At 39.9% G+C, this 27,940-nt stretch overlaps 2 protein-coding genes across 2 annotated transcripts; one reads left to right on the top strand and one right to left on the bottom strand.

The window, feature by feature from the left end:
* Positions 1-234: 234 nt before the first annotated feature.
* On the top strand, positions 235-4,802 carry LOC121947315 (dual specificity protein phosphatase 7-like). Its single transcript, XM_042492304.1, has 3 exons — positions 235-937; positions 1,624-2,052; positions 3,140-4,802. The coding sequence occupies exons 1-3, from the start codon at positions 568-570 to the stop codon at positions 3,448-3,450; spliced, it is 1,110 nt and encodes a 369-aa protein (XP_042348238.1). The 5' UTR covers positions 235-567; the 3' UTR covers positions 3,451-4,802.
* An 11,587-nt stretch (positions 4,803-16,389) lies between these two features.
* On the bottom strand, positions 16,390-21,338 carry tnnc1a (troponin C type 1a (slow)). Its single transcript, XM_042492520.1, has 6 exons — positions 21,237-21,338; positions 19,865-19,895; positions 18,845-18,991; positions 18,075-18,189; positions 17,430-17,566; positions 16,390-17,065 (listed from the first exon to the last, which is right to left on the bottom strand). The coding sequence occupies exons 1-6, from the start codon at positions 21,258-21,260 to the stop codon at positions 17,034-17,036; spliced, it is 486 nt and encodes a 161-aa protein (XP_042348454.1). The 5' UTR covers positions 21,261-21,338; the 3' UTR covers positions 16,390-17,033.
* Positions 21,339-27,940: the final 6,602 nt, after the last annotated feature.

Genomic DNA, 27,940 nt, shown 5'->3' with positions numbered 1-27,940 from the left:
CAATCACTATAGCCCTAAAAGTCTGTATAACTTTGCTATAACATCACAAGAAGTGGTTTATAAATATGATTACAGCGTTTAAACTGTGAAAATGATTCAGTTGAGACCCAGTGATACCAAAGTTTGTGATATTTCTACTATGACTTTAAATCATATGGAATAAACTCCTCCCTCTTGAGTTGCTCTACTGTCAACTAAAAAAAAAAAAAACTCCCATGCATCGGAATGGTAAAACGAGAGCGTGCATGGAGGACCCTGGTACGATGTGGAGTAGTTGAAGTTGATGAAGACATTTTTTAGCTGTAAAAAAAATCACGTTTCAACTCGTGTATCGTACATTAACTTGTACATAGGTCTCCAGAAGCTCTGGGGCAGGTCAGACACACTGACTGATGGAAATAGAGAAGAGGAAAAAGGGGAAATCTCTTCGCTCAAGCAGAAGCGCCATGCACTGGCGGGGCAACATTTAACGCTTCTTATTTTTGCGGGTGAAATGTAGTTTATCGTCGTCTGGTGGACCATGTAGTAAGTGTTTGTGCTTGCATGTAGTATGATATTGAGTCCGATATGTCTAATGTGACGCCGAGTAAAAGCGTGGAATGGCTGCAACTCGAGTTAGAGTCCGGAGGCACTTCTCTGCTCCTGCTGGACTGCCGTTCACATGAGCTTTATGAATCATCCCACATAGAGACCGCCATAAACCTGGCCATACCGGGGCTGATGCTCCGGAGGTTCAAAAAGGGAAACATACCTATCCGGACTATCATCCCCAACCACGAGGATAAAGAGAAGTTCGTAAGACGGTGCAAGACGGACACGGTCGTCCTGTACGATGAGTGCACCGTGGACTGGCAGGACAGCGGAGCTCCAGCTTCGGTTTTGGGTCTACTTCTTCAAAAACTGTGGGAAGACGGCTGTAAGGCGTATTACCTGGAAGGTACGTAATCCTGCAGTCGAATTAACGTCAAGAACAGTGAAATTGTACTTAAATGTAAAACATTGTTAACGTTAAAATTAAGTTCAGAACGTTCGAAAATGACGTCACTTCGCAATAATATCGTTAAATATCACGCGAATTTTGCGCAATATTTGCATAAACTGGCATTTTTTTTAAAAAACTATTAAAGCCGATAAGACTTTATTGATAAGACGTTGTTAAATGAAACATTAATTCCTAAACGGGAATATGTGTTAAACTTTAAAATACCGAGTTTTTAACAACGAGACAGTGACGTTTATCTCCATTCTTGTTTTGTTCAAACGTTATAATTGTTAACGTTACTTAAGCGTTCATCCTGTGTTGTGGGTCTGCGGTTTGTAAGCTGCTCAAAAGTTTGTGTGTTGTGTGTCACTGAGATTCTCAATTAAAATTCCAAAATGGCTGCGCCATGTTTTGCTCTCGCAGGAACAGGCATGCATTTCATGAATGGTGCTTTTTGGGGGGAACTTGAGCTCCTTCTTTACACACAGCTCTGCGTCAACACTCAGCAGCCTTTTTTTTATTTTTTTTGCTATTTAGAGTATGATTAGAATAAATAGTTTATACAGTGAGTCTTTTGATATTTTAAGTGAATCAACCCTGTTAGTGTGACTTTGTTCATTTGTGTTTTGGCTCTTGTCCAGGTGGATTTGTAAAGTTTCACACAGAGTACCCAGAGCACTGTGAGACCCTCCTTGACAGCTCCTGTCCCAGCTCCTCTCCTCCGCTGTCTGTCCTGGGTTTTGGGAATCTGCGGATCAGCTCAGATTGTTCCGATGGGGAGTCAGATCGAGAGCCGAGCAGCGCCACAGAGTCGGAGGAGAGCCCCATCCCCAGCAATCAGCCTGCCTTCCCCGTCCAGATCCTCCCCTATCTTTACCTGGGCTGCGCCAAAGACTCCACCAACCTAGACGTGCTGGGCCAGTACAACATCAAGTACATCCTGAACGTCACACCCAATCTCCCCAACATGTTTGAGCATGACGGCCACTTCAGGTACAAACAGATCCCCATTTCGGACCACTGGAGTCAGAATCTGTCCCAGTTCTTCCCAGAGGCCATATCATTTATAGGTGAGTAGGTTAATAACCGGCTTTGTTAAACTTAAAACTCAAACTTTTTGGGCAATAAAGTGTTCTTAGTGTGTGTAGGTGTTTGTTTTGTCACAAGGAGTGTCACTGTATAGTAAACTCACGTGGACTGTGAGTTTTAAGTAAGTCATTGCTTGCTAATTATGTATAACAACAATGTAATAAATTATTTACTGGCAATGGTGGTTTGGTAAAGTGGTTCGTGAGTGGGTTTGTGGGACAGGTGGGGGTGTTATTTTCATATGCAAATATTGTTTCACACTGCAAGGCATGATAAACGTTCCCTTCGTGTAGGCTGTTATCAGCTGTTGTGCGACACCATCACTGAATTTCTTTGATACAAAGCGACACATTAATCTTGAAAGTAAAGTTTGTATTTTTGCATTTTTGGTGGCACTGCAACATTATGTTTCAATTTCGCTTTTGATTCTTCGTCTCTTGTCACGATTACACCTGAAACCACAGCCTGTTCACTTGTTTGTTTGGTGTTGGCATGGTTGTGTATCATGATCTAGTTTCCTAAGGGTTAGGCAGAATGAGGAAGGAAATGTTGTTTCCACTCTCCGGTGTTGTGTGTGAATGCAGCTTCACGACATGTCAAACGCTGTCAAACCACAAGTCAAACGTAGTAGCTTTTAGTTGACAGTTGTTTGCTAAGGTGTGTAACTAACCATAAACAAGGTGCACTGTAAACTCAGCCTCTCTGTCAATAGAAAGTAGCAGAAGCTTTTTTAACTGGGTTATCTCCGTCAATTACCAACCAGAATCTTAGATTTAGGTTATTAGATTCGATTTCACAATTTCAAATTTGTTTGGCGTCCCATAAGTAGTACACATACATTCAAAAAGACAAACAACACTTAACAACAAAATCATATAATAAAAGCTACAAACCACCGCAGACATCACCAAAAGTGGATGCAATGCACCATATTACTCATTATCTGTGACATTCAGTGTTCCACTCGGACAGTGAGGCTACCTGGAAGCCATCGTCCGATTTAACAGGCCGTTTACATTATTTAGAACAACTTTCTTCTGACTGTAGTTTTTTTCCCTCCTCTCACAGATGAGGCTCGCTCTAAGCAGTGTGGCATCCTGGTCCACTGCCTGGCCGGCATCAGTCGCTCCGTCACGGTCACCGTGGCCTACCTAATGCAGAGACTCAACCTCTCACTCAACGACGCTTATGACTTTGTCAAGAGGAAGAAGTCCAACATTTCCCCAAACTTCAACTTCATGGGTCAGCTCCTGGACTTTGAGAGGACGCTGGGGCTGCACAGTCCCTGTGATAACCGTTCCACCAGCGAGGAGCAGCTCTTCTTCACCACACCGACCAATCACAACGTCTTCCAGCTGGACACGCTGGAGTCGACATGAGGATCGATTGGGCAGCCTTTTTTTTTGTCATTTCCTGCGGCGTCTCTGAGGTTTCTCTCTCTCTGTCAGATGCCTATCTTGCTGACACAAGCAGTAAGTCAGTTGCAGTATTTCCTGCGCCAAAAGGAACATTGATCTGACAGTTGCAGAGAACATGCTCCATTAGATCCAGTCTCAATGCCTTAATTCCTAACACAAGGATGACTTTTGCTACCCACCATACATGGCATTAATCAGTGGTCACGTGCGACCATAATAGCAGGACATTTCATAACTTTTCTATTAAATTTAGGATTGTTGCTTGACTGTTATTTGTTATTCACCAGCTGTAAAGCAGACTTTAATGTATTTCTTTGTTTTGATCATTGCCTTGATGGTCTAAAAAAGTCTTTGGCCAATCAGAATGTTTTCTGGGGACCAATCGGAGATGTTTTTGATGGTACTCTAGCTGAGGGAAATAAGCTACTACAGTAATCCGGCCTTGAATTATTGTCCCGTTTTTCTTCTGATGACTGTTTGCAGCTTACTTGTAGCAACACAGAAAGCATTTTTCACCTTCACTTATGTCTAGTAATCACCGTGATGTTAAATAGTTCTTTAAATACAACATCGAGTGGCCACTTTGTGTTAAAATATCAAAGTTAAAACATTTTATGCCCCAGAATTGCCCTTATACACTCTGTTGTTTATAATTGCATTATTTGCATGTGATTATGTTCTTCCGAGGACCTTTTTTTGCAACCTTTTGGTCACATTTCCTGTTGTTGTTGAGGCCTTGGCTATACCTTAACACAAAATTGATCTGTATGTGAGTCACCAGGCCGAGGTATCGTGCATAGGACTGTTTTTTGCCACGATTGAGAGGAACAAAAGTGTAAGTAATCAGTGTGTAAAGGAATGGATGTTCACCTTATTTTTTACTCCTGACAGTCTTCAGTCTGCAGCTACTTTTGCTTCTGTGGCACAATAACGTTAAGGGAAACATGATGTGTAATTAGCTGTTCTCTTTTTGCCAGTCTCCGAACAAATGAGTGAGTTTGATGTGTGAGAGGGAATGAAAGGAGTTTGACAAAAATGTGTTCTTACCTCACAGAGAGACATTTTCAGGGATTTTTATACAAGGCACCTGTATCTCGTCATGGCCTCTTAAAGTGCATCCAAGGGCTGTTTCGTTTGGTATGTTTGTAAAGATGTACATAAAATGTGGTTGTCATGGGGGACATTTTCTTAAAATCATGAAGGATGCGAAAGTGACCCTATTTTGACCCTTATGTATAGTGTATGTAAAGCTAAATGTCCAAGACATTCTGTACAAGTTTATACAACAAATATATTGTATATTTTTACTTGAATACTTGTTGTTGGTCTTTTTTTTTTTTAGAGTTTTTCTGACAGCACACTTTCATAAAACTTAACAAAAGTGATTATGTGGTTTCATCATGAGTTAAGAGTGCTCTGAGAAGTCAAAAAGTTGTGAGTAGCGACTGTGCCGTCCAGCCCCAAGGCTCTAGGTGTGGTCAGATGTCCGTTTTCTGTCCACTCTGAAGTCTGGCTTCCTGTCTCCCACAGGCTTTCTGACACAAAGACAAGTGACAGGGCCAGATCTGTCAGTACCACAGTGCAGACACACCCACTACCAGTCAGTCAAACTGCGCTTAAAGGAAGAGGAAGATGACACAGCATGTACTCCACCGCAGATACTTCCGACAGCTCTCCTCTGCGACTTGGGGAGTGACCAAATTCAAAAGCAGTGTTGTGCAATAGTCATTTGAAGCACGAGACATAGTTTTTGCTCTCTGTTATGATTTGACCATTTAGTGGCAAAAGTGTGATATCCTGTAAAGCCAAAAATACAATCTGTTGTTTCGAAAAAAGAGGAAATGAAAGTGCTCTAATGTCTTCACATCCATGCTGTCATTTATAGAGATGCACTCACATTCGTCTGCCATACTTTTACCATTTTTACAATACAGTTTAAGAAGGAAGTATTAACACCAAATTTATTTTAATGTATCACTAAATTCTAGTTGTATGTCTCCAGAAAACTGAATCTTAAAAACTTTTATTGTGGCCAACTGGAATGAAAGTAACTACCGATGATGTCGGCAGAAGTTGCCAGTTGACGTCATGCGCTCATCTGCAAATTTCAGATTTCAGCCAGTTAAATGAAACATTAAAGCTTAACTGAAGTAGATTCAATGAAAATCCTCCACAAAACAACTGAAAACCATGATAACTATGGTGCTTATATTACACAGTGCAAGAGGAAAGAGGGTGAAAGACTGATAGCAGAAGAGCCATAGATTGAGGATACCATAAGGAGCATATATATATGAAGTATTTTTCTTTTTTGTCCTGAAGGTCTGAAAAAGTCGTCAGATTTGTCTTAAGTCTCTTTTTAGAGACAAAGTCGCTAAGAGGGTCTGAAAAGTTGCTAAATCTAGTGAGAAAGTCGCCAAATGGGCCAATGGGTTTATTGTAAATGCATAGAAGCTAAGAAAAACACATTTTTGAGTGGAGGGGGACTTTAATCCTTTGAAACCTGGATCAATATCAGTTTTCGTTAGCTGCAGATGCCTTTCACAAGCTATTTGACCCTTTGAAACCTGAGTAGATTGGTTTTTGATTTCCTTTAAAAACATGGGGAGAAGAATTAATGACCAACTTGGCAAGACCCAAGTCCCACATATTGCAAGAAATTAGACAAAAAAGACAAGAAAATTGCTGTAAAAAACGAGGGAAGCATTATTCGAAAATAATTTTAGAAAAAGCAAAATTGGAAACATTTTCAGAAAATAAATTTTATAATACTAATAATTTTTCATTTAAAATTAGTTACAGAAATACCGTGCCTTATCACCCAATGATTAGACTACGCAAAGTCTGAACGTTTCCAAAGTTGCTGGAGGAAATATGTGTTCCCCTTCTGAGTGTTACCTCAGATTTATGCTTCGTTCCAGCTCCGTCAGTGCTCGCTTGCTTAAGTAATGTTTCTACCTTGTCTGGGAGATTTATTCATCTGTTCTTCACCAGATGACAGAAAAATGATGCAGTGAATTCCCTTCCCTGAAGAAATTAATTCATGAACTGTGGCCAAGCTTTCGAAATCAGGGAAGAAAATAGGTGGAGGGAAATGTTCTGTCGTTGATCTGTGCAGCAGTTCACGGCCCAATAACTAACACTCACACTGGGATTTAATGACTTAAATACTGCACTAAAACACTTTTAGCTCCAGCTGCGGGGCTGAGATGACTGAGAATATTGTAGAAGGCGGCTGAAACTAAAATCTTCAACTTTCACCGCGGCAATAGGGCACATGAAGAGACTTGCCTAGCGACACTTTGCAGTTGTGATAATAAAAGCTGTCGAGTGATGGATTTTCCAGCATGACTGAACCCGGCTAGCCACATACCTGCAGGGCAAACCTATGATTAGAAAAGACACCCACGTTAAAGGCTGAGGCAATGTGTAGCTGCAGTGCATGAAAGATGGGAGCACAGTGCCTGGGGATGATGGGAGTGAGAACTATTAATCGCAGACGTCTTATCTGTAACTGGGACTGTGCATCTACAGTATATTGGCAGTACTACACTACAAGAGTGATGATTTATATTTTTACACTTTCAAATACTTATTTTTATTGCAGCCCTCAAACACTTATCTTCAGACAGTAGCTGTTCATGTGTGGGATTCCCTTGCAGCTTCTGTTTGGCTCCAGCTGAGTGTCTCACCTGAGAGTTAAGTTTTTGCGAGCTTTAATTATAAATCATTTTGTGTCCCGCTGCCAACTTCAAAAGCAATGTGTGGGGTCTTAACAGCTCCTGTTTTTCCCCGTTACTAGGTTACTCAAGAAAATCAGAGGGAAACTCAGGCATGTAAGTAATTGTGAACTGTGGTAAATACGTTTTAACGGAAGTGACTGTATATGGTACTGTACTGTACTGTGTATGGTAGGGTAGCAGATGGCGCAAAACGGAAAAGCATGTCAGATAATTATTTAAGCACTGGGAAGGGAGTTGTGATTTTTGATTTGGCTTCGGGGAGGGACATTAAACTTTAAAAAAGGTCTTATTGTGTATTTATTTAAAATACTTTAAGAACCTGCATACCTGCAAGGAGGTTTTAAAGGCATGTTATTTTTAAAATATCTCCAGAAATTATGAAACATTGTTGTTGGTTGAAAGGTCATGTATTTTCCCTAGTCACTTAGGGAGCCTTAAGGTAAATAATTGTAGCTCCGGGGGTAATGATTAGAAAATAAAGAAAAAAACAAGAAGAAGAAAAAAAGGCCACCCAGCCACCCCTCTACTCTGATAAATAAAGTGCAGTCCCTAAACTCTTCATTGAGAACAAATTACATAAATAGAAAAAAAATGGTTTGTATGATTCACAAATTGGTTTTTTTTGCCATCACAATATGTTTTGTGTGACAGATAAGTGGAGTATTTTCGTCCTGTTATGATCACCCATGAAGGGAAGCAGAGGCGAACACAGTGCTTACTCAGCAGAAGTTGCTGGGGAAGCAGATGTGCATGAGACTGACAGGATTTTAGCTCGGGGTTGGGGTGGAGGGAGGGGGCATGCGTCTGTTTGCAGGCATAGTGTGTGTGTGTGTGTGTGTGTGGCTGAGCAGAAGCCAGTCAAAGCTGGTTCACACCTGCTGTGGTTATGAGAACATACTTAGCATACTGCATGACTGACAATAATTTCACAGCTGCTTCTGCCTCTGATGCACAATAACTGCGATTTATTCAGCTCGTTGAATATACAGACTTTTAAATGAGGCCCGATTCACCTTCAGTCTCAGTGGAATTAATTTGTGTTTTTGTATGGACGTATAATAATTGTTCTAATAGTCCTGAAAGGGTCACTATTATCCTATTAAGGATGAATGTTTGGCCATCATGCAGTAAAAGCCACTCTCATCTGAATAACTGACATCTTTACTGCAGGGATTTTTCCTCCGAGCGCTCTCACTCTGTTTGTTTACAGCAGATGTTCAGGGCCGAGGAGAATAATCCTAATCTCAGCATTTTGCCGAATTCTGTCTCTGACATCATGTCACTGAAGAGGGGATGACATCATGGTTGCTGCGCTTGTCCTCTTTGCCATACTGTCTTTATTTCTGAGAGAGGACACTTAATAATTCCAGCATTTAGACAGAGCCATATGTAATGGTGCCCCCAAAAGTTTTCATAGGGATGGCACAAAACCATGACTGACTTTCAGGATTTCTATTAAACTGTTGTAGTATATGGGCTGTTTGAAAACTATGTCAATGTGTGGAGGGTTAAGGAATCACATACTGCTATACTTAAGATTCTTATTTTGTAGTTAATATTACTAAATATCTGATGTGCATACTAGAGGTCAACAGATTATCAACCCTGTTGATTATCAGGGCTGATATTTGTTTTTTCGCAGATTATCTGTTTTGGGGTTTTATTTTAATGATCGCTGATAAAATTAATTAATTAAAAAATCCAAAGAAAGTGTCAGCATGGGAGGTACTTTAACTTTGTAAAACCTCAGGGAGCTATATTTATTTATTCATTTTTTTTAATTAACTTTTTACTTGACCTTATAAAAAAAGTTGCTGGGAACTTGCTGTATATGATACTGAAAATGTTTTGATTAAACATTTTCCAAAGGCATTTAAACAAATGTTTGTGTTGGAGTTTGTGATAATCCAAATTCTAAAAATTGACAGAAAGATTTTCATTTTCACTGTAAATGCATATCAGTTTCAAATACTGATTATCAGTCTCATTAACTAATAATAATCTATCACACTGCCACATGGTAACTCACCGCCTCCAGTCACTTCAATGAGGAGAAGGTGGCAGAGGGAAGCGGTTATGATTATGGTGGTAGGGGTATAAAATGATTACTGCCCACATGAGCGCGCACACATTTTGCTTTATCGTGCAGAATTCACCATGTTGAACTTCTGACGGTGGCCACCATATTTTGGCCGATTGAATAGCAGTTCGCAGAGCGATAATGTTGGTGTCTGAATATCTTGAGATAAGGCACTAGCCACTTACAAGCACAACCAGGAGAAAAACTGGGCCTGGTATAACATTTCCACCAAACTTCAGATGACTGGGAAATAGTCAAAAAATGTAGGAATCTAAAGTAATTTCAGTGTTTTACATTATTGTGCTACAGTAGGGGGGGATGCTGTTACACAGTGGCTTGAAAGCAGCTTCAAATACCCCAGTTGTCCTTTTAAAAAGACAAATATACAGCTTTAATTTGAAGGATTAGATTGGTTTTAAAGACAAAACATTTACGAGGAACAAGCCCTCTGAAGTTTAGGGGAGACTTGTGGGTACACATAGAACCATTTTTAGCTTTGAAAATCTCACCAAAATTGTCATTTAGCCCCTTCCTGACATGTTATGCCAACACGGCTGATACCGATGGATGCCTGGATAACTTCACAACATACCACTACCTTTAAAAATGTGCATGCCACTGCTACTTTAAGACAGAAGTGTTGCCAATTATTTTTGCCAGGGGACACCAGTGAGGTTCCAGAAATTGTATCAAGGTGACCACGGTCCACCTTTTGGTCGCGCCACTGGACAGATTTACAATCTATGCTTGTTAACAGCAATGACGATGAACATTTTGAATTCTTCTAAGTCAGTGTCAGTTACTGGTTGCAATGAAACATGGAAATTCCCTTTGGCCGTCGTTCCATGGAGCTATGTGGACTGTAACTGTGTTGGAATGGCATTTATTATCATGCCAGTGATTTCATCTCCTGTTGTTGGGGATGGCCATTTGACTCTCTGAAATGTTGAATCACATCGAAGCCATTTTCAATACTTCCTTCTTCCCCATATTTGTAATGGAATAAGTTTAGATCCAAAGTTAGACAGAGCAGGCCCTCACAGACGTAGAGGGGAAGGACACATTTAGAAGCTGAGCTTTAATAACATTAACACAACGAATTACAGCAAAACACTTCAAGTCGTATTCTTTAGTGATCTTATTTGCAACGCTGACACCAGCGATGATTCAGATGTCTGCTGTTAGGACATCCATCAAGTTATGCTCGGCTTACAGCCATCTAACAGGAAGTATCTTATCTCTCCAAGAACCCACTACAGATATACTATCGTTCTGAAGCAGCCCTTCAAACTGTGAGACATAAATCTTTTCTGAGAGACATGTATGTCCTCGGACGAGAAAGAAAAGTGTGAGTTTTGGCAAGTGGGATACTGGGTCATGTGTGAAGCACAGCCACATGGAATACTAGTGGCAGAGCAAGGCAGCCATCTGTTAATACCAGAAGTCTCTCATTTCGTGGCCAATTTCACCATCCGGTGATGTACAGTGGCCCGCGCTCACCAAGCACTAGAACAAGGTGATGTTTGTTTGCAGTTTAATCCGTGGCAAAGTGAATGAAAGGGAACATTCCTCGTGTCTTGCTAGACCCAACACCAAGTAAAGGTCATCTGTCTGTCATGTGTTCTCTCTCGGGAGCTACAGAGGAGGCCGTGCTGGGAACTGTCTTGCTGTCTGGTATGCCATTCACACAAGGCCATATGTTGCTTACAGTACAAAACTGCGGAGTGAGCCAAAGAGCATGTCTGTGCTTTTAACACATCAGTGTCCAAAATAATGATGTCAGAGCACAGAGGACAGGAATCTCCAAGAGTCTGTCACTTAAAACAAACAAATTATCACTCAAGGGGCCTGCTGAAAAACAAAACTCTACATCTAAACACACATTTTCGTAGTGTGATGGAATGTAACAATGTGCATTCACACACAACCTACAGGCAGTTTAACTAAAGGTGAAGAAAAGTTAAATTATCAAGCCAATTTCATTACTTTACTATAACTTAAATTTTGTTTTAAATCAATTAACATACATTTGAGTTTAAATTGCAAACAATATGCAGTTGATGTAATTATCATCATTATTATATTAACACAGCTCATCAAAATTATGTTTACGACTTAAAAGGTTTATCTAGATCAATAATTTTGAACTTTTATCCTGCAACCATGCATTAATTAGATAGGTGCCCTGAGTTAGTTTTTAGAGTGGACAGTATTTGTAGCACACCTTTAGTGGACCAAGAAAATCAAAAATCAATTGCATGTGCTAATTCATCTCAGGTGATGCAACTCAACCAATCAAATCTACGCATTCTGATAAACACTGAGACTCAAGTTGGTAAGATACACACACGAGAGACGAGACGAGAGACAACAGTCATAAGTGAGTCCGAGAAAAGTAACTTCACATGCCGTGAAACAAAACGAACCATCCCCTCTATTAATAATTAGCAAATCACCTACTGGAAACGTTTCGGTCATTAGACCACCATCAGGTAAAACTACTACTACTACTACAAATACCTCTTTAAGAAACTAAAGGTTTACACAAGCCTTTACAGTCTTAATAACAATGGCTGATAGTAGTGTGCAAACTTTCAAAGGGGCCGTCTAAAGTGACAACAGAGAATTAGCAGCTGTTTGTTTTGGTTTATCTGCCCTCAACTTTACTGTTTTGTTCACTCTCACTGCTCCAAAAAAGCTTGACACAGTGTACGCAACAATGTATACACTGTACACTACCTGCACGGCAGGCGATTAGCTGGTGAACATAGTGGAGCTTTTAGCAGCTAAAGAGTTAGAGCAAGAGTTGATGATGACCATAAAACAGAGCTTCACACGACTCCTAATGAGTGCTAATGTTGCTCCATATCTGGTAGATAAGCAACTGTTGGCTTCATTCGCCACATCAACTTATAAATTAATATGTTCGTTTTTTACTGTATAAGTAAAATCGCAGACCAACTGTATGCGTAAAAAAAAAGAAGAAAAAGAGATGTGTCAGTTTGATGGCGGCACGGTGGAGGTGGCATGAGACCCTTAAGAGGTGTAATGGCCGATGAACTAATGTCAATTTGTAATCTTTGCAAAAGTAGTTCCACCAGCCACAACATCCAGATGCAGCTTATGTGTTAATGAGTTAACAATCATGATCCATTCCTGTATGATGATACACTATAACAGCGTTTTTAGTACTTATGCAGAGCTTTTACTCTTTGTTGAGTATTTTAACAATGTAGTATTGCTTTACTAAGTATATGAATGAATTAAATAAAATACTAAGTACTTCTTCCACCATTTCACACACATGTAAGTTTCTTTTTTGAATGTGGTAAAAATAGATAAACCCTCCAGTGGTGCATTAAAACAAAACAATCGGCGTTATTCATTTGATTCAATGAATAGTTATTGTGGAATTTGAGAATTCTGCGTCTTGTAGTCCTGCTGTTCTATGGGCCTTTATGTGCGGGCAGTGCAGAGACAGTACTTCAGTGTTCTCAGCACCAGAAGTGGGATGGAGCATCATGATACAATATTCTGTCTGTTCAACTTTGATTTGCAGTCCTTCCACTCTCTCTTTGTCTAAAGCGTTCCACTTCCTCATTGTGTATTTATGGCAACAAAAACAACCTACAAATCGCTCTCCAAAAACAGGCACTCGTCTAACTTTCTGTATTTATTCAGAATGAGAGTATTTATAATAATTCCATGGTTTCGTTTTATGTTTGGAGAGGGGGAAGTTGCTCTGAGGCAGCAGCATGAAATCATCCTTTTACCCTCAAGAGCCAGAACATCAAACATAACAAATCATTATCCCATGACCTAAAAAAAAAATGAATAACAGCTAACAATGAATCCAGAGATTTGGGGAGCACATATTCATGTATTCTATGACATTGTGAATGGTGACAAATAGAGATTAGAGCTGTGATATTCAGCACTGGACAACTTCCAAAACCATGTGCTGTAGAGAATCAAGAAAAACAGGAATCCTTTAAACCAAAAAGCCTGCTGGCTTCAAACGAGGTCTGCGTGCGTAGGCCGGACAAAGATTGTATGAGTAGTTAACGCCTTCCAAACTCTGAAATGTGTCCGGGGTATTCCTCGCTCTTCCGGGGATTTTTTTTTTTTTTTACATCTATAAATCATACTGAGCTGGAGAAAAGGTTATGGAAACATCATGCTGTTGGCGTAGCTTAGTAACACAGTTTAAGGACAATTTCATGGTGGATCATGACTCTTGTGTGATCTGATGGGAGATTTATAAATCAATAAAACAGTGGAGCAGTGTGTGTGTGTGTATACAGCTCTAAAACCGCCTGACTCACTCTAGCCAATGGAAGAACCCGTTTTACACACACACACAGGCAGAATAAAACTGAATGAAGTTAGTTACATAATATCAATAGCTTACTATTACCTATGCAAATCCCCTCAGTCACTTTTAGAGGTCAGTGTAACAGGGGCATGAGTGTCACACACAATTAGGAAACAGGTCGTATGGCGGCTTATGTGTCCCTGAAATCCACTACTACCAAAGGTGGCTCTTAACCGCAGTGTGTGTGTTAATAACAGCAGGCATGAGTCATCAGGCCTGTCTTACGTAACTGCGTCACTTCTCCACCCAACTTGCTGCTACTGCGCCACACCCCAGATTCATTCACACACTGCTCTGCTGCTGCCCAGCCTCCCATTGATGGTGGGGAGAGAGCACTACTCATCCACGCTGCACACAGCAGATTATAACCAGCTTGAACAGTCCAATCTGTGCGATTAAAAGCTAACACCTCAAATTTTATCATGACATCTTTTCACCTCCTATTATCACTTAATGCAGTATTTTTTGGTCAGCTGGATTGGAAATAACTAGTGCGGTGGATGTGGGGTGTTATATTTGTCAGACTGCTTAAATTGGTCTGGCAGAGCAGCTGTGCTTCCCTGCTGATTGGGGTTTAAAATCCCATCAGTAACACAGACCATGATGTCTGCATGGAGCTAACAGGACCCTCAGGGAAACAGAGGGATGGAGGGAGGTGGGGAGGCCTTTGGACGCTGTCATCAGTCAGGCCACTGACGTCACTTGCTCTCACAAAACACAGTTGATTCCATTTCACAAAAAACGAAAACTATAGAAAAGATCACGGCCATAATATAGAACTATACACACACACACACACACACACACGCACATATATATATATTTGTATCTATATATACTGGAGTTTTTTATTTTTCAAATGAAGTAATGGTATATATATTAGACGATTTTGAAGATTATTTTAAGATAGATTTTTTTACTCTAAATCATCTACTCATTTTCAGCCTGACTGACTGGTGATTAAGTATTATATGTTTTTTTGGAAATACTGAAGCCATGCTATTAAATCTCCTCATCCTCTGGTTCCTGCAACTGAGCAAAACTAACAGATAAGACTGTGTTTCCCTGCTGACATCCAGTGGCCACACTGCGAACTGCACATCTCCTCTGCTACTAAAACAGCAGCCTGTTGACACAAGTTAAAAAATAATGAATAAACAAATAAATAATTTTCATTACAAAGTACTTTCATTATTTATTTTATGTCTTAGTATTTCTTTATTTTACTATTTTCATTTCTTAAAGATTATCTATTTATTCATTTTTTAAATTAAATACTTTTTTGAAGGATGCCTTTTTTAATGTATGATTCTTTCTACTCAAATCAGCCAGGTATGTCAATGATGGCTTAATAACACATTACTCATATTTTCATATTAATAATTTTATTTTATAATAATTTATTGATTTATATTATGACTAATTTTATTTTACATGATTTAGTTAGTTTAGAATTAAATACTTGTTTATTAAATTACTTTAATACAAATATATAAATGTACTTGTCAAAAAGTATTTATTATATATTTTCTTCAATTTCAATACATTTCATATTATACAATTTCTTTAATATTTTAGAATTAAAACTTGTTACTAAACATGTAATCATCAAAAAGTACTAATGTGTCAAAAACTATTTATCATATTTTCTTTGTTTTTTAAATAATTTATTCAATTATCATTACTTATTTTATTTCATATTATACAATTTCTTTATTCATTTATTTTAGAATTAAATACTTGTTGATATTAAATCTACTGTAATCATCCAAATATATAAATGTACTAATGTGTCAAAAACTTTTATTATATTTTCTTTGTTTTTTAAATAATTTATTCAATTATCATTACTTATTTTATTTCATATTATACAATTTCTTTATTCATTTATTTTAGAATTAAATACTTGTTGATATTAATTCTTTCTGCTTAAATCATCCAAATATATTAATGTACCAAAGTGTGTCAAAATTTATTTATCTTATTTTGTGTACTTATTCATTTCTTTTTATTATTCATGTTATTGTTTATTTTATAACTGAATACTTGTTGGTATTAAATGAATCTTACTACTCTAACTCTCCAGATATTTCAGCATACTAATACATGTGTCAAAATGAAAGCTGCTTTAACAATAGCACCGTTATCTCTTTGTAGTGCATTCTTAATATGGACAAAGGCATCTGATTGTCAACTGGTGTCGGTCAATCCAGATCCCCTAACATGGGCACTAACATGATTAGACATAAATAGCTCCTGTCTCAATAGACTGTGTAACTAGACACTTACACAGCAACCATGTGAATAGCTCACATGCCGCAGACAAGAGCCACTATGGAATACAAATCACACAGATACATTGGAATTTAAGGCGGACAGCACAGTTTGACACAAAAGCATCTTGTTTTGATGTTACCTTAGTGATATTTCGAGCCGTGTTTGCCTGTTTATTTGCTGTGTGAGCAGCAGGGCAGAGCAGAAAGACAGCATGTGATTTGGCCTGTAAAACACAAAGACAAAAAAGGCAAATCAGGATCAAGATAGTAATATAAATGTTGTTTGCTTCTCAACAGTTACCAAAAAGCACTGACCTAAGGTCAAAACACTTCTCAAGAATCTCAGTTCTGTTCCTGAGGTAAATAATATGAAAAAAATAGAAATTTGATCATCCAAACAAAAATAAAAATAGACAAAAAGACCTCTGACAAATGCATCTTGTTTATTACATGAGTGCACATTCCAAACAGACTTTTCATGTAAAAATGTGCAGGCGTTGCAGGGGCATGAAGAGATAGGCATAAAAAGTCCTGAGTGTCTTAAACATACAGAAATGTACACTGCGTACACATCAGAACATGCACAGCATACAAACTGGATCCAATAGATTGCTCTAAAAGTGTTTATTGCACCGGAGCCTGGTGTAAAACTATGTTGACTCATGAATATGTTCTGCTCTGTGCACACATACATTTTCTGCCCAGCTAAGAAGATTTGTATACTGGCTGTGGCACTTCAGAGATGAGATTCAGTCAGAAACAAACACAAAATTGATATTTCGAGCAACCAAACTGATACACTATGTGGCCTCTGTAGAAAATATAAGTAATTTGGATACATTTACACAAATTCTGTATACACGGGCACCAAAAAGTAGTTACAAACTGTATTTACAACAATGCAAGAGATGGTAGAAAAATACAGAAACATTCAGCTAAAGTATTCGACTGAATCTTGCAAAGTCGTTCCTTTGTTTCTATCATCCAAATCAGCGTCTGGTTTTCCGCAGATGACCGTGGAGTCACACAGAAATACAAAAATAACAATCTGGATCTTGTCCTGTTCGGGATTACTCCACTCCTTTCATGAACTCCAAGAACTCTGGAGGATAAAAGAAGACATATTTAGCATCTGACCCCAAAACATGATGCCTATATAAAGACAAATGTCTTATTTGGCGTTAATTTCGGTGGAACGAATTGGGGGGGCACATATGAAATGATTTGGGTTACCTTCAACAGAATATTCTGAGCATCAAACACCTTCTTTTCTGCACAGTGGTGAATTTTCAGGCACTAATTTGTGCCTTTTATGCATCAATTTATGGCAGAATGTTTCTAATATGGTCAAAATAAGAGTCTTCTTCCAAAAGTCTTCTGAATATGTCCTCTGCGTACACCTAGTGCTCTACATAACTGCTTCACTGTGTCTCCTCTATCACATTAACATATTTTAATCGCCTCACCATCATAGTCAATTTTGCCGTCATTGTTCTTGTCCCCGTCTTTCATCAGCTCCTCGATGTCGTCCTCGGTAATCGCCTCTCCTGTAGACTCCAGCATCATTTTCAGCTCATCCAGGTCAATGTAACCATCTGCGTTCCTGCACAATCAAAGGAGTGAAATAAATCAACGCACAGAACAAAAAATGTAAGTTAAGCTTCACAGATGGCAGTGGAGGAGGTGTTGTGTTTGTGTGTGACATATCTGATCATATCTTGCATTTAAGTGTTTGGGGAACCATCGATGTGTAAGAGAGCGAGTGGGGAGAAAAAAGAGGTTTGTTCTTTGATGCTCAGACGAGGTGTCTGGCTTACATGGAGTGGGTGTTTGAAATATTCTGTGCTGTCAAAAAGGATTATGGAGGAAACTACATGCTGTACTCTGCAGAGCTACTTGGCATTTTGTCAGTACACATAATTGCACACGGGGAGCATACTTTACTGGAAGAGCAATTTCATTACTAGTCTGGCGATTTTTAGATGATAGCACTGTCTTGTTGTAGATAATTTTTCAAGTCTGCCATTAAGTTTATATTATCTTTTTAACTCATAAGAACCTCATAATTCAACGGGACCGACGAAAAAACAGGGTTTAAACATGAAACTCACTTGTCAAACATGCGAAACAGCTCTGCCAGTTCTTCCTCTGACTTCCCTTTGCTGTCGTCCTTCATGCACCTCACCATCATGACCAGGAACTCGTCAAAGTCCACCGTCCCACTCCCTGTACACACACACACACACACACACACACACATACACACAAGGCACTTGATCACGTCTTCACACTCCGTACTGGATAGACTTTTATATTATCTAACCCCTGAACCTCCAATTTTCTCCTAAAAGGCCCAATCTGCGAACTCAGTGTATCAATATAAACCAAAATCAAAACATGGAACCTACAATGACGCATAAACTGATTAAATGAACTTCAACACAAGACAGCATCTAAATCTAAGTTACAAATGTTTATGATTTATTTTTGATTATTAAGTCAGAATCTTAAATTTATCTGCAGTTCATACAGGCAAAAACATACCGATTGGGCCTTTAAATGTCTCTTTATACAGCTTTAGTTGCACTATTTGACAACATGACATATACATTAAAGGTTTATTGAGCAAATTCATGATGCTACGTTTTATGTTTCATCATTAGATCACACGGAAAATTCAAGCTGACTTGTGCATCTCATCTCATACGCACTTCCGTTTAATTCAGCCTGACACATCTTGGTGAACATAAGACCCTTTGACTATCGTTTGACATTAAGTTCAGAGGCTTTGAACTCCATCACATGATTGTGCAATGATGGACCTGCCAGCTGCTCTGTGGAAGAGGAAGAGGTCAGCGACAATAAACAGTCATTGATTTACCATCTTCATCCACCTCGTCAATCATTTCCTGCAGCTCCTCCGGTGTGGGGTTCTGACCCAGCATCCTCATCACCTTCCCCAGCTCCTTGGTGCTGATGCAGCCGTCCTCAGCATCTTGTACAAAGATGTCAAAGGCAGCTTTGAACTCTGAAACGCCAAAGCAGCACACAGTTGTTTATTACCAACAAACGTAGTGTGGACGTGGACAGGGTGAGCCACACTTTTGCAACAACCTTTCAACATCAGGCAGAATGTGCAGACAATAGTATAAATAAGGAACCAGTGTGTAGGAATTAGGGGCATCTATTAGAAAAAGTTGTTTTCATTAGTGTATAATGACCTTAAAGTAAGAATTGTTGGGGTTTTATATCTACATACAGAGTGGTTCCTCTTCATGGATGTATAATAATAACTAGATAATGAATGACAAGATGGAATCTATTTATTCCAATGGAGTTGCTCGCCTGGTGCCAACACTTAAAAAGTTTCTAGCTTCTGGGTTTACTTTCGCGATATGCGGCCAACTGAATATGCACAGTCGTTTTTTTCCTGCTGGCTCCGCCTGCAAGTTCGATGCAAGATGATGCCGTCACTGATTTTAAATTGTTTCATGCAGCTCGAGGAACAGTTTTTCTAATAAAAAATCTCACCTTAGTTTGAGGTGTCTTTGCAATACTGCAGGAGGCCACTGGAAAAAAAATGTGAGCAAGGCTCAGCTGCTTTTCTGGCGGCCCGGAACTTTCCATGGAGTTTGCAATGCTGTCTTTACAGTAGCTCAAAACAGGCAAACCACTCTAGATAGGGCCATTCACATTTTGGTGTCTGCCACTGTAGTTCTCCTACACGCTTGACACATGGGAGAAGTTTTAGTTCTGCAATTTTATCGCTAGATGCCACTAAATCCTACACTATGGACCTTTAATTCATGTTTGAAAGAAAAAAAACTTGATGACTTTTTGATGCATACTTAAAGAGACAGATTACATGTGTACAGGCTGAAATATTTTGGTATTTACTCACCATTTTTCTGTTCATCTGTCAGCTGCTCAACCTGCAAAAAGCAAAAAATTATGTGAATTTATGCACAAATTTAGGCAAATAGCATATTCTGTACATTCTAACTGATATTAAATATGTATGTTACTCTTAAATTATTATGCATTTTGTACCATTGCTCAAAATGGGCCATAAGAAGTGTTTTACTTGTAGAAATTGGTTACGATATCTTAAATAAACCAGCCTCTGGACTAGATTATCTCTGTTTTGATAACTTTTCAGTCAAGAAACACTTTGGTCCAACACACTGAGCCCTCCTTGACAAAAGACAGAATCTATACATCATATGTGAGAGCCAGTAAGAGGAGGAGTTAAAAATAAACAGACAGGATCAGGAACCACAGATAAAGGACACAATATACAGTGCTTTAAATTAGCATAGCTGTGGATCTGGCCCAACAATGGAACAGTAATCCTGGAAAAGCTACCACGAATGAGAGAGGGAGACAGCTGCTTATGTAAGAGTTATTGTCTGTCGTCCACTATAAATTAAACACACATGCAGACACACTCATACACACACACATAGACACACACACCTCTGGTGATGATATATGAAAAAATCTAACTAAATAAACACATGTAATGTACATTCCTGTGTGTGTTTTTACTGTCTCAGCTGCACTGCCCACTTGGGGTGTGAGTGGACGGGACAGCCGGCTGACCATCAGCTGAAGGGGGACGGACAGCCACAGGCACACAGCTTTCGGGCTCACAGATAATGCTGGAATTCAGCTGTGGGGGGTTTATCTAAACCTGAAGCCCTCCTCTGGCACCAGAGAACCACGGACGCAAAAGCGTCAACTGGCCAAAATTAGCCATGTGAAGTGGGACAGTTCCATTTGAAGTCATGAATGAAGCAGCACAATGCGGACCAGGGACCTGTCCTGTCAGTGACCTTCTGAGTGGCCCCTATCAGCTCTGATTGGGCTTAAGTAGGAGTGCATCTAGAGACGTATATGGTGTCAAGGCTCTTTGGACATCAGCTGGTGATGGAGGCAATGTGCTGTGTAAGCCGCATCAACAGGGATTTGTCAACCATTCAAGTAATGTCAGATGAGCAAACTGATGTGGGACTTTGTTCACAACAAATACACAAGAGTCAGAATATCATAACAGCCACTTAAATAAGACAGAATTAAAGTAAAACACTGATCGCATGTCACAAACTAATAATAAATGTTAGGGATTATGGTTTGTGATCCAAAACAACATCACTCTCATACCAGATTTAGTTCACAAAAAGATTTTTGGTGAGCATCCAACAAACTAAAATCCCTCCATCAGAGGAGGCCAAGTGCACACTTTCAGCTGTATGAGTTGCGAGAGGACGTACCGCTGCCTTGTAGATGTCGTTCATGTTGGAGGCTCGTCTGCTGCCTGTCCTGACGGCGTCCTGGCACAGAGGAGGGAGGTACTGTCCAGCTCAGGGCAGGACACTGGCCTCATCCTGGGAGGGTTTTATAGCCGGAGCCTGGCGCTGTCTGGTCCCTCCCCGGGCGGACCAGCCTCCCCTCTGTTTGTGCCTCGGCGCGTGTCCACAAAATGTGTGTTTGTGTATGTGTGTCATTTGGCCAATCTGTCACAATCACCAGGCTCAGATAAAAATGCAGCAGCTCTTAGGGGGCAAACTTTGGAATGGAATGAAGTGAGGGGGGCATGGAGAGGCCTAATCTCCAGGGAGGGGGCTATAGAGACACTCAACATTCCTCCAGACCTGGAGCAGAGACGCAGAGGGATCAGGAGGTTGTGTGTGTGTGTGTGTGTGTGTGTGTGTGTGTGTGTGTGTGTGTGTTTTGGGGCGGGGATGGCAGAGAAGGTAAGAGGGTGGAGGCCAGGATGGGACAGACCACAGCCAGCAGACCATGAAGGGAGGAGAGAGGACGGCAGATCTGTGAGCAGAGGAAGGTGTGAGCGTGTGTTACTGTGGTTCAGAACGTGATCATACAGACAGACATGTGCATGAGCGTATGTGCAGTACACACTTTTGTCATGGCAAACATGTTGTTTTGACTTGTCATTTTAGGAAAAAGCACAGGGGTAAATAACAACATTAATGATGTTTCCATTCCATTTAAGGCTTCCAATAAGCCAGTGATACTAAACTTGCTTCGCCTAGAGGCCACTTTTGCAAAATGACAGGAGGCAAGAGGCCAGTTAATAAACAAACATTGATAATTAATTTCTAAATAATTACCCAGGACCTCTTTTGGGGAGTTTGGGAGATCCTACCCTGGAATTTTGTTTTCTGATTTAAAAAAACAAACATCTATTTTAAGCTTCATATGTATTCTGGCACCTTATTTATATATTTAAAGAACAAAAAAAAACATTCCTTGTGTGGATCAATTTTTCATTGTTAATTAGTGATTAAAGTGAATTCTCTTCTATCATCATTTCGATAAATGAAGGAAATAAGTGGAGTTGTCCTGCGTCTTCTGTTGCTGTCCATGCCACGTCGAGTTTAGGCAGGCATTGAGGCTGAAACCGTACAGAAACTCCACCATTAAAAAATGCTTGGCAGACTACCCAGCACTCTACTGCGGCCCAGATTCGGCCCCAAGGTTGTAAGTTGAGTATCACTGTAGCTGTCATGTAATGCAGAGCAGGTGGACCAAAACGCAGAAGATGTCAGGCAACAGGAACTTAAAGAGTACACTTCTTTTTACCATGGAAACAGTAACTGAAAATCACATAAAAAAAATCAAGGATCCCACAAGGACTGAACTGAAAACCAAATGCAAATTAATCAGATGAGGGGATGAAGTGCAGGTGAGGAAACAGAGCAGAAAAGCTCAGGTGAGGGGAATAAAGGTGATTAGGCAGAAGAACAGGCAGCTGATTGACTGGAAAAGCTGAGGAACAGGGAAGGACTAACGAGGCTGATACAGGACAGCTGTGTAGTTGGGCAAATGAGGGGAAGGCAGCACAAGAACACGAGGTGAAAAACACTGCGAACTGAAACCCAAAAACCAAGAAAACACATTCAGCTTAATAATAAGCTGACCAAGTGAAAACAAAGGCAGACCAACAAATGAAGACAACTTAAATAAGTCTTAAACAGACACTTAGTCAAGTCCTCCAAGACGCACCAAAACACAGCAGACTAAACTGTACGATTGCATGAAACACCTAAAAGAAATGCAGTCACTGTTAAAGTTGTTTGTTACACCTGCGCTTTTACTGATATGACATGTTATGTAAAATGTCTGCCGTGAGAACGGACCATTAGTCAAGAAAAATCACCTTTTTGTGCAGCTGACAGGGTATTCTCATGTTTTTTCTATAGAGAAAGAGACAAAAGAACAGAAATGAAAGGACACCCAATGACAATAAATAAATAAATACATGAATAAATAAAATAAAAAACACAATTTCTTAACCCCAGAAATTGAGATTTCTACCTCAACTCCAATACAACAGAGATGAATCAGATTTTTTTTCTAGTTCTTACAGCATAGCAGACAACTTAAAAAAAATAAAATAAAATAAATGTGCGAGCATCTCTTTCTAGAAACAATGTCTTACTGTTTTCACTGGACCTTTTTTTGACTGCAGAAATAGTCCCTTTAAAACCTGTTAACAGTGGTTTCTGTGGATTATCCAAAGTAACAGTGAAGATGTTTGTCAAAAAAAGGTGTTCATGTTGACAATTTTAATGTAAAAGTTTCAATGATATAAGCACCAGCGATAAAACTCATTATGAGGCAATGGGCCCTCTACCTCTCCTACACAGGGACAAGACACAGACTTAATCGTTATTTTTATTTATTAGATAGTTTAGTTGTGTCTCTTTGATGTCATTATGCATCTCTTTGAAATTTTGTCTCTTTGTAGTAATTTTCCATGTTTTGAAGTTGCTTTGCATCTTTTTGTAGTGAATTTGTGCCTCTTTGTTGTCATTTTGTGCGCCTGTACGGTGGTTTTGCCTCTTTTTGTTGTCTGTGAGTGTATTTGTAGCTGTTTTTCTATGTAATCATTTTGTGTCTCTTTGTGATCATTTCGTGTCTCGTCCAGGTTGGTCCATGTCTCTTTGAGTGACATTTGGCAGGTGAAGGCCAGAAGGGCTCAGGACACCTTAGGCCCTTTGGTCTGTGCCCAGTTAGGCAGGTTCAGTTATCCATCCATACTCAAATCCAAAGCAAAAAGAACCAAAGATACCATCGAGTTAAAAGTCCAAAAAGTTAGATTCCTCATCATTTGATTGAAACAACCCTCCACGCAATTAATATTATTGTCCCCACATTTTTTACTGCACAAGTAACACTGCACAAGAATACTGAAATCATACACATAAGACTCATGATTCATGAGGATTTTAATTCTTAGCCTTCATGTGCAACACAGACACAGTCAGCAGAGGGTGCTCTTCACTATATATCGGCTAAAGTAAATTGTTGCGCAAGCCTGCCTCCGGATATCCAATTTATCAACAGTGGGGTAGGTGAGAAATCTGGGTCAAACAAACCAAACACTTGCAGACACATTTAAATTGAATTGTACACAGTGCAAGACTTTGCAGGATTTTTTTCATGTTCTTTTGAAACAAGGCCATCTCAATCACTTGACTGTGTGATTCACACACACACACACACACACACACACACACACACACACACACACACACACACGTGCGAGCATGCTGTGGCAGGCATTCTAAGTGAAGAGTGATCATGCTGGTTTATAATGGGATGCTAATGGGGACTGGCACAGCTTACAAGCATCATACAGCCAGTCAGAGAGAGAGAGAGAGCTCACACTGATCAACATATATGTCCTACTCCAACACAGATACAGACACAGATCTCCTGACAAACACCTCACATCGGTGCACATCAGTCACATGCAAAGGTGGAGCCTCCATGGAAATAGACAGGCAGAGGGGTGAGGTGGGAGGGACGCATGAGGCAAAACACTGCTTTTCGAGGTGTGTTTTCTCAGTCATTCGTCAAAATTTCATAATGAAAACACTCAACACTGTACCGTACATTTCTGCTGGAATCAGAGCAGAAATGAATCGTCATCAATGGCACCGACTCCATCAGCTGAAACCCAAAGCATACTGATGAGTCTACATGGTCAGCCAGACAGATTCATTTGTAGAGCCGAGTGCAGTCTGCTGGATGCCAAGAGTGATGAGCAGCTCTGCAGGGGGCACTAGATTTCTAATGTAAAGCTTCCTTGAGTGTGCACACACATGCACACACACACCACCCCCTACACACACAGGCATGTTGTAGTACCAAAGACTGGCACACACATCAAAGAAAGCATATGGAGTGCTGTTTCATTGGAGCTCTCCACCAATTTCCTCTTACAGAGGAAGGCTGACGAAAGAGCCAGCCATCTCCTCCACACAGCGCAATCAGACAGCGCATCTCAAATCCACAATTCACCGCACACCGCTTTTTGAGGGGTTGCCATAGAAACTCTGCTGGGTAGAAGCGGGCAGAAAATGAGAGGAGATGAGCGGGGCTATTTCCCCCTCCACCTCCCTCTCTGCCTCCCTGCCACCACATTTTGTCCTCAGAGTGACTGTATTATTTTCTATTCTTTGCCTCTCATACGCGTACACGCTCACATCAAAATTGCACACACATATGGGGGTCACAATCAGGGTTAACAATGGTTATTTGTGTTCCAGAGCCATTCATGCAAATTTATTAAACCCACAAGTCCAAATGATTTCATTTCCTATCTCAGGCTGGAATACACTGCCTTCAATCCTTTTATACATCTAACCAGGTGATGTGAAATGTTTTGAAGTTGCATGAGCACGCACGCTGCGCTTGTGAATCCTACTTAACATAATAATAGTTATCTGACTGGCTTGAAAATTTCCATCATCAACCAAAATCTTCTCCTGCAGAAAACATTATAGATTCCAAGTGCACAATAAGTAAAAATGCCCGGGGCGAAACATCTCATGCTGGCTGTACTGAATCAGCTGGACTACGTTTGTGAAGATCTACTACTATACACAGCATACATCATGTAAATTTAAATACTCGTGTGATATAATGATTGGGTTGACGTGCAGCTGAGCTTGAAGCATAGGTCCTACGCTCTCTCCTCCTCCTCCCCTCTGTGTCCTCACCTCCTTGATTGCCGAGGGGAGGAGGGGAGCGGAGCCTGCCAGCCTTTCTTTCTCTCTATTCTTTCCTCTCTTCCCTCTCTCCATCCATTTCCCACTCTCTGCCTCCTTTCATTGATGACCAACCTGTCAGCAGCTCCTGTTGTGGCAGGCTGTGAATGTGCTGCATGTGACTGAATGATACAGTGTTTTTCACCACAAAAGCATCTCTGCCCGTCCACTGAGTGCTTTATCAGAGCGGCCCAATGTCTGATCGGTGACAATGTCTAACCCAAATTGAGGAATTTATCTTTAGAGATGAGGGAGAGGGTAGTCTTTACTTTGCATCACTGCGTTCAGTGGTTTCTTTCTGAAACACTTTGCGCCAAGGCACTTGGAGTTACGCAGTGTTCCTTACATCAGAGCTCTAATGAGCCAGTGGCCACATTAGCTCCAGCGCCGATAGAGCCACGCACTAACTCTCTGCCAGGGGGCAGCGTTTTCCAGTCCACTGGACCACCAAGTCTCCTACCACCCTTTCTACCCGAACCCTCCTCCCCCTTTCCTCCCCGCCTTCCAACCTCTATAATAGTGTATGAGACACCCAGAAAAGATTTCCTCTGAGATGTATGGCAGGAGAAGTTCCCTTCAAGCAAGAGAGAAAATGTGTTTCTTCTATGTGGCAGTAAAAAGAGCGGTCAAGACTCTGTCTTGAGATTTATCATCAAACATGGTTTGCAATGGCAGTGTTGAAAAAATTGTTGATATGCCATGAGAAAAGGAAAAATGCCTGTAAAGCTTTCTCTTTTGGCTCAATAATGAATGCTATAGTTACTGCTGACTATTAATCTAACCATGTCTACAGTTATTTTTTATATTAACCCTTTGAAACCAGAGCAAATTGTCTAGATATCCTTCTAAAACACGGGGAGAAGGCAATGAGTAACGAAAGAGGAAATGACCCAAAAGCGAGAAATTAGTAGTTAGTAAAAAGTACAAGAAAATTAATAATTTTAAAGCACAAAAAACAGTAAAAAAAAAAAAACAACAAAAAAAACAAAAAAAAAACAAAAAGCACCTACATGGAAATGCCCTGGAAAAAGTGCATAAAATCATAATTTTTTACATTAATCCCCCCCCCCCCGACATCATTTTTCCCTAGCTTTTAAAAAATAATTTTCTAAAACTGCTAATTTCTTACAATTTGTGGAACATTTCTTACCAAGTTGCTGATTGTCTTTTTCCCCACTGTTTTTTTAATGGAATTGCACCAGTAGGATCCGGGTTCAAAGGTTGAAATACTTGTGAAAGGTATCTGAAAGCAGCACAAGAAAAGAGATTATAGCTCCAGGCTTCAAAGGGTTAATTAATGTCAATACACACATGAGAGGTCACATTTTCTGCAAATGTAAGTCTCTCTGCATATATGTAGTCACACAGTATTCTGGTGTGTGTTGTTGTCTCCAATGAGATGAAGTTATATTAGTGATTTCTGATTAGGGTCATTCATACCCAGATGAAACATTGATAAATGGAGATACATACAGGTGTGTCAAAGCAGTAAAGGTCAGTTAAGAGCATCACTGCTCAACATTAAGACATTGTATCATTGCAGATAAGAAAAGCATACACCAACAAATATAGAATGACACATTATATATATTTTATAAGTGAAGAAAAACTCAAAACAAAAATGACATCATGGTGGGCTAATTAACCCCAGTTTACCGATCATGTTTCACAAGTCCACCGCAGAACTTACATATGTGGTCTAGTTGGCCTCGTTGGTCTCAGAGATTCTGCCTATAAAACCTGGTACAATGGTTTTTTATGTGCTCTATATATCTGTGATTGGTGTTAACTACTATTTACATAGCACTATCCTCCCGAATACCAAATGCATTTTTGGATTTCTGTTAGACAGTTGTTAGACAGTTGTTTTCAATATAAGAACCCAATTAACCCAA

Source organism: Plectropomus leopardus, chromosome 8 (genome assembly GCF_008729295.1).
Source record: "Plectropomus leopardus isolate mb chromosome 8, YSFRI_Pleo_2.0, whole genome shotgun sequence".
NCBI lineage: Eukaryota > Metazoa > Chordata > Actinopteri > Perciformes > Serranidae > Plectropomus > Plectropomus leopardus.
This window is presented reverse-complemented; position numbering and strand designations above follow the sequence as displayed.